This window comes from Camelus bactrianus, chromosome 17 (genome assembly GCF_048773025.1).
Source record: "Camelus bactrianus isolate YW-2024 breed Bactrian camel chromosome 17, ASM4877302v1, whole genome shotgun sequence".
NCBI lineage: Eukaryota > Metazoa > Chordata > Mammalia > Artiodactyla > Camelidae > Camelus > Camelus bactrianus.
Genome location: NC_133555.1, coordinates 48485526 through 48492118, shown reverse-complemented (window position 1 = coordinate 48492118; position 6593 = coordinate 48485526). Strand labels below are relative to the sequence as shown.

General features: G+C 52.2%; 1 protein-coding gene across 3 annotated transcripts; it reads right to left on the bottom strand.

Moving 5' to 3' along the window:
• Nucleotides 1-618: 618 nt before the first annotated feature.
• Nucleotides 619-6310, bottom strand: EOMES (eomesodermin). Of its 3 annotated transcripts, none has more exons than XM_074345375.1 (6): nt 5109-6310; nt 3963-4117; nt 3025-3146; nt 2409-2567; nt 2259-2320; nt 619-1394 (listed from the first exon to the last, which is right to left on the bottom strand). In XM_074345375.1, exons 1-6 carry the CDS (start codon nt 6017-6019, stop codon nt 713-715), a joined length of 2091 nt encoding a protein of 696 aa, XP_074201476.1. In that variant the 5' UTR covers nt 6020-6310; the 3' UTR covers nt 619-712. The 3 variants fall into 3 exon arrangements, with proteins under 3 accessions (XP_074201476.1, XP_074201475.1, XP_010957945.2); XM_074345374.1 differs by having other exon boundaries at nt 619-1451; nt 3025-3122; nt 5109-6309; XM_010959643.3 differs by having other exon boundaries at nt 619-1451; nt 5109-6307.
• Between the last annotated feature and the right edge of the window lie 283 nt (nt 6311-6593).

The following is a 6593-nucleotide window of genomic DNA, read 5'->3' as shown; positions in this document are numbered from 1 at the left end:
CTTTAAAATTCTCTCTTTTTCTTTTTCTTTTTCTTTTTGGCAACTCCCTCCCTCGTCCCCTCCTGAGTCCTACTAGCCCGCTCTGGGCACACAGCAGAGGCCTAGCCCACGAGGCAGTCCTGATCCAGGGCACACATGGCTTCTTTCAAAAAATCTGGGAAGAATCAAAGTCAAGTAAAACCAGCCCCTTCACAAAGTTCTTCTGGTCTCCCAGGCCTAACGTCTTTTGTCCCCAGCAGAAAGTTACCAGCAAAAAAGTCCTTGTTGAAGCTGAAGGCCTCCCCTCCTCCTGTAGAAGCCAAACATCTTACCACTCTGGGCTTCCATTTGCTTACAGATTTACAAATAAAAACGAGAATCAAAGCTTTCACATCCTCTGATAGCATTAGGCACTCAATCTTCACAGCCCAATTCTCTGAACGTCTAGCGTCTCCAATAAATAAATCCGTAACTTTGAACAACCTTCAAATTTTAAAACTCTTGAAAGTCCTCCGGTACATTTATTTAAAAAAAAAAAATTGCTAGGCTTGTTTCAGTTACCTGCAGCAAATCAAAAAGCTTTGGCACCTTCTTTTAGGAAATTGCACAAAACAGGGTGCATCAGGGTGGAAGGCAAACGTCTTTTTGGCAAAGAAGACAACAAACAACAAAAAAACACCACCAAGTCCATCTGCCTAAAGTTAGCTGATTTTTGCGAGGTTAAAAGAACTCTTCAGGGAGTTGTGTAAAAAGCATAATAGCCCCCCATGCTTTTCGAGGTGTCTTTGCTGTAGTCTTCAGCGTTAATGTCCTCGCATTTTATGGAGGGAGAATTCTCGTTACTGGAGGTGCTGGGGGACAGTCGCCTTCGCTTACAGGCACTGGTGTAGACGCCCGAATCATTGGAATCCAGAGACTTGATGGAAGGGGGTGTCTCTATCCAAGAAGAGCTCATTTCTTCTTTGACTTTCTCCTTGGAGAGCTGGTCTTCAGAGAACACAGGGGGGCTCGTTCTGGAGGTCCATGGGAGTCCAGCTGCCATCTTTCTCTGATAAGAGCCTCTACCTCCCCAGCCCGCCATGGCAGGGAAGGTGGGGTCTGGGTAATACCCCAGGGCATGGGATGTCTGGAGGGGCAAGGATTTAATGCCATACGGGAGCAAGGCGCTGGAAGTATATTCAGACTCATAGGAACTGATGTCTAGTTTGTTGGTCCCAGCTTGCTGGACAGGAGTGACAAGCCACCGCTGGGGAGGGTTGGTCACCTCTTCGCTCTGTTGGGGCGAAAGGAGGCCGTTGGTCTGTGGCACGGTTCTCTCGCCATTATAATATCGGGCTGGAGGTAAAGTGTTGGCAAAGGGCTCCGGGAAGAAGGACTGAACGCCGTACCGTCCTCCAGGGACAATCTGATGGGATCTAGGAGAATCCGTAGGAGATGGAGTTAACCTGTCATTTTCTGAAGCGGTGTACATGCTACAATATAAAAAGAAACACTTAAAAAAAAAAAAAAAGAAAGAAAGAAAGAAAGAAAGAAAACAAAGACCCTAATGTTGTCCCTAAACAATCTGCCTCCCAGGAATGAAGAAGGCTCGAAGACTGGGCTTTATAATGGGAGGGCTGCACTGGCCCATTTAAGATGGATGCTTGGATCATCAGGGGAAAATTTCCCACCACGCAAGAAAAACTTTCCTCCCAAGACATTAAGTATTGAAACTACAGAAAATCCACCTTCACAAGTCCCAGAACTTGAAGAACTCAGAGCAACTCTCCCTGGAGTGGCAGGGAAGGAATGCTGGCTATGGGATTAGAAATCCCAGATTTAAAGGCATTTGCAGGGTCTTGTTTGATGTAGTGAAAAATGACTTCTTCTTAGTGTCAGGGTTTTCTTATGTTAAAAAAAGAGAGAGAGAGAGAGGGAGTAATAATACCTGCCCCTGAGAGAATTAAAAAAAAAACAACAACAACAACAACTGGGATCAAATGAAAAAGAAGGCATATAAATGCAGATTATGAACATTTTGAATCTCCACTCAAATGTTAAAAAAAAAAGCAGCTCCTCATCTTTAAGCCTTTAACATTTCTTAAGAAATTAACAAAACCCTTCTGGGAAAATTCTAATGCAAGATTAGTCAAGGAAAAAAAAAAAAAAAAAGGCAAAGATCAAAATAGCTAAAAATCCCAAACGAGAAAGCTCTTCCTAGAATATGGTCTCAAGAAAGTGTCTGATCCAGCGTGTCTTGTTCAAAGATGACCATGCAAGTAAAACAAACGGGTACTTACGAGTCATAGTTGTCCCTGAAGCCTTTTGCAAAGGGGTTATGATCAATCTTGAGTTGAGTTATCTAAATAAGGGAGAAAAAGTCTTTGAGTGTTTTGGCTCTCACGGGGGAACTCGTTTTTAGAGATTCTTGGGACCTTTGGGACACTCACGTCGGTGTTCTGGTAGGCAGTCACCGCGATGAACTGTGTTTCTGAGAAGGTGAAGGTCTGAGCCTTGGAGGGCTCATTCAGGTCCTCCACGCCGTCCTCTGTGACTTCCACGATGTGCAGTCGTGGTTGGTACTTGTGTAAAGACTGGAGGACTATCATCTGCAAATGGTAAAGAAAGAATCGCCAAATCTAAAAAGTCTCTTGGAGGCACACACACAAAAAGTCAGCTTTTGACAAATTACATCTTTTAGGATGGGACTCCTGCTGTTTGCCGCCAACAGCTCACATCTTCTGGGTACATACGTGTGCTTAATAAACCCTCTCCTCTTGGTTTCCTAAACTCTCCCCAAAGATTTCAGGATTTCTGTTCCTAACAGTTAAGTCACCATTCTTGAAATCCAGTAAGAAAGTGAAAATAATAATTAAAAAATAAATAATAATAATAAAATAATAATGTAAAAGTAAAAATGAGAAAAGTCAAAAGGAAAACAAAAATGGAAAAGAAAAGACTAGCAAGAGGCCAGGAACAGGTAACAGCAAATATTCTAAATACAGTGAAGAATATTAGAAATAAAAGAGCTTCACAGCCAGGAGACACCCCCTCCTGTCACTCTACCTGCGTGTTGTTGTTATTTGCGCCTTTATTATTGGTGAGTTTTAATTTCCCAAAGGAAATCTCCTGTCTCATCCAGTGGGAACCAGTATTTGGAGACTCTGGGTGAACATACATTTTGTTGCCTAAGAGAAAATGAAACAAAACACAAAACCCAAGCACACAGGGCTGTTTAAAAATGGAGGGAGGAGGGGGAGGGTGCAGCTCAGTGACAGAGTGCATACCTAGCATGCCCGGGGTCCTGGGTTCAATCCCCAGTAGCTCCATTAAGAAATAAATAAGCAAACCCAATTATCTCCCCCCACAACACAATTTTAAAAATAAAATACAAAATTTAAAAAATAACTTTGAAAAAAGATGGAGGGAAGGGACGGATATTTATTACGAACGGGCAAGATCGGAGAGCTGGGGTTACAACACAAGTCTTCCAGCCTTAGGGGCTTAAGAAGGCCCAGTGGAGGCCAACCAGGGGCCCTGGGCTTCCAGCCTTCCTTGGACAAGGCTCAAAATATAAAAATGGAGCCTACAGGCGATGCCTCTTTTGAAGGCCAATCTGGCGGCCTCTAAAGCTAGAATGGCAAGATGGAAAGTTGAATTTTTATGGTAAACTCAGGCTCTGGGAGGCCTTTCTCAAGCAAAGATTAGAACGCCAGGAACCCTTGTCACCTGGAGAGTTTATGACAATTCCTTTCTCAAAGGTAAGGACTTACAGGGAAGGGCTGGAGTAGGGTCATGGGGTAAAATTCTACCTACGGAGAGGCAAGAAATCTGACTTAGCAATTCTCCCCCTTAACCAAAGAATCAGCACAAAGGCAACTCGCACGGACACCTGCAGGCCCCGGATTGGGAGGGAAGGAATGCTGGGTGTAAGCGTGAGTTGTCCGAGTCGGGGGCTCCCAGCCCGCCCCGCTCCGCCCCGCCCGGGCCTCGGCTCTCCTCACCCTGCATGTTATTGTCGGCTTTGCCGCAGGTCACCCATTTGCCCCCCTGGAAGCGCCAGTGGTTGGGGTCCGCCAGCACCACCTCCACGAACACGTTGTAGTGGGCGGTGGGGTTGAGTCCGTTTATGTTGAAGCTCAAGAAAGGAAACATGCGCCTGTGCGAAGGAAGAGAAAACCAGGAGACGAGAGATTCAAACCCGGACGCCCGGGAACCGGCCCCCCGCTCAGAGGACGACATTTAGAAGTCAACAGAACTAACGGGATACCAGTAGATAAAGTGGCCGTCACTACGTAAAATGTTCCTGAGCTGGCAACTCTTGGAACATCTCTTTTCGGAAATATTTTGCCGCCAAGTCAGTATTTCCCAAATACGCTTCTGCACCCTCTCCCAACTCAAGTTCCCGACCCTTTCAGGTTCTCATTAATTTTTTCCCCCAGGATGTTTAAAATCATTCATTTTTATACGCACGAGTGCAAGTTGTTCTCGTAAAAAAAAAAAAAAAAGACTTCTACTGGTAACGTTTAAAGTCTCCTCTGGACGCCCCTCTCCCAACACCCACTCACTTTCCCTACTTGCTAGCAGTGAGGTATGTGTCCGAACTTTCTCAGGCCCGGGACCCCAGCCACATCGGACTCCAGGGTCCGCCTAACCACTACCCGGACCGACCCTCGAAGCCCGCGAGCCGGTCCACACCCTGGTCCCCCCGAGGCGCCCCATGGAGACCCCGGCGCCTAAAGCTGCGGGAGCCCATCTACTGCGCCCAGGGAAGCCCGTTCTTTCACCTTCCTCCATCCTTGGCTCCTAGCCGGCCCGCAGGGACCAGTGTACCGCCGAGCGGGCGGATCTAGTAAATCCAGCTTTGTGGACAAGCCCCAATTTCCATTTCCGCTTCCACCCAGGGGAGGGTGACGAGAGGGAAGGGGGGAAGCCACCGTAACCCGAGCACCGCGCACAAACCGCCGGTGCGCGGACGGGAGGGACACCGGATTGGAGAAGCGGCGTCTCCACTTGCTGCGCGCGGAAACTCACTCTCCCAAGCACAGAGCCGAGCGAGCGAGCAGCCGTCCCTCCTCTCCGCCATCCCCAGGACCCCACACCCACTCCTTACCCCCGCGCTCCTCGGGGCCCCTCCGCGCTGCGCTCACCTGCCCTGTTTCGTAATGATCATCTCGGTTTGGTGGCGGTGGAATTTGAGCCACAGAGGCCGGTTGCACAGGTAGACGTGGGCGCGGAAGCCAGAGCCAGGAACCCCCAGGCCCCCCAGTCCTCCGCAAGAACCCGCGGCTGCCGCCCCAGGGTACGGCCCATAGAGCGGAGCCCCCTGGCCGTACTGATAGGCGCCTGGACCGCCTCCTCCCCCGCCGCCGCTGCCGCCCGCGCCGCCGCTCGCGCCGGCTCCCGGGCCGAACTGCGCCCTCCCGGGTGGGCACACGGCCGCGGGGAAGCCTCCGGGGGGCAGCATGGAGCCGTAGGGGTAGCGCGCCCCGTTGGGAGCCGGGTACACAGATCCGTGGGGCGCCCCGGCCGCCGCCTGGTACGGGAAGAGCGAGCAGGGCGCGGCCAGCTCGGAGCCCTGAGGCCCGGGGGACTGGAGGTAGTAGCGCTCCGAGCTCAGGCTGTCCATGGAGTAGCGCGCGGTGGCGGCGGCGGCGGCGGCCGCGGCGGCGGCGGCGGCGGCGGCGGCGGCGGAGGGCATCTCGTCCTCCCCGCAGGGGGAGCCCTTGCGGCCGTCCGGGGGCCCTGGCTTGGCCACCGCCGCGGCGCTGGCGAAGGCGTCCCCGGCGTCGGCGTCACTGAGCATGGCCGCGGGGGCTCCCGCGCTGGCGGCTGCGGGCTCCCCGCTCCCTGCCTCGCACGAGAGGCTGCCCGAGAACTTCTTGGGCGCTTTGTCTAAGTCCAGCCTCTGAGGCGAGGGGGCCGCTCCCGGGAGGTGGCCGGCGCTCCCGCCGCCGCCGCCGCCGCCGCCGCCGCCGCCGCCTCGCGCGCTCTCCAGCGGGTAGAAGTGCGCGCCGGGCAGGTTCACCGAGCTCACCAAGAGCTGCTCCCCTAACTGCATGCTTTGCAAAGCGCAGACGGCAGCTGGCTGCTTCCTCTCCTGCCGCGGCCTTATTATAAAGGCAGGATGGGGGAGCCAGCGCCCTCTTCCGAGGGGAAGGTAACTTCCCCTTCCTCCGGTGCGGGGCTACCCACCTGGCGACACGCGGGGCCGCTAAGGCGCGCACTGGCGCGCCCTGAACCCCGTGTCCTTTCCGCAAGGAAAGCGCACTGAGTTTGGAGGCAGGAGATGAAAACTGCCCGAGAAGCTCTCTCCCTTTCCTTCCCCGTCCTTTTTGCCTCTCTGGACTTCTACCCTCCTCCCCTGCACACGCAGGAAAAAGAGGTCTTAGGTCTCTCTCCCCATCCACCCACCAACGCTAGACTTTCTGCCCTTCTCGACCGACTATCGGTCAAGTTGACCACTTGGAAACTTGTAGGCTGTCATTGGTTGCTTTATATACATGAGGCCAGGGAGGGGCTTCGCGGCCCCACAGCCTCGGGACCCTCCTATTGGCTGGTGGAGGTGACACTAATTCAATTAGGCATTTACTAATTGGATCAAGTCGCCTGCGACTTTCTTTTCCTTTAGCCTG

Bases quoted from the DNA above. Each gene is read 5' to 3' on its own strand.
- EOMES (XM_010959643.3), bottom strand. From the start codon at position 6,019: ATGCAGTTAGGGGAGCAGCTCTTGGTGAGCTCGGTGAACCTGCCCGGC. The intron at 3,147-3,962 runs GTGAGGAGAGCC...ATTTTCTCTTAG, and splicing joins AGCCGACAATAACATGCAGG to GCAACAAAATGTATGTTCAC. The intron at 2,321-2,408 runs GTGAGTGTCCCA...TCCCTTATTTAG, and splicing joins CTGCCTACCAGAACACCGAC to ATAACTCAACTCAAGATTGA.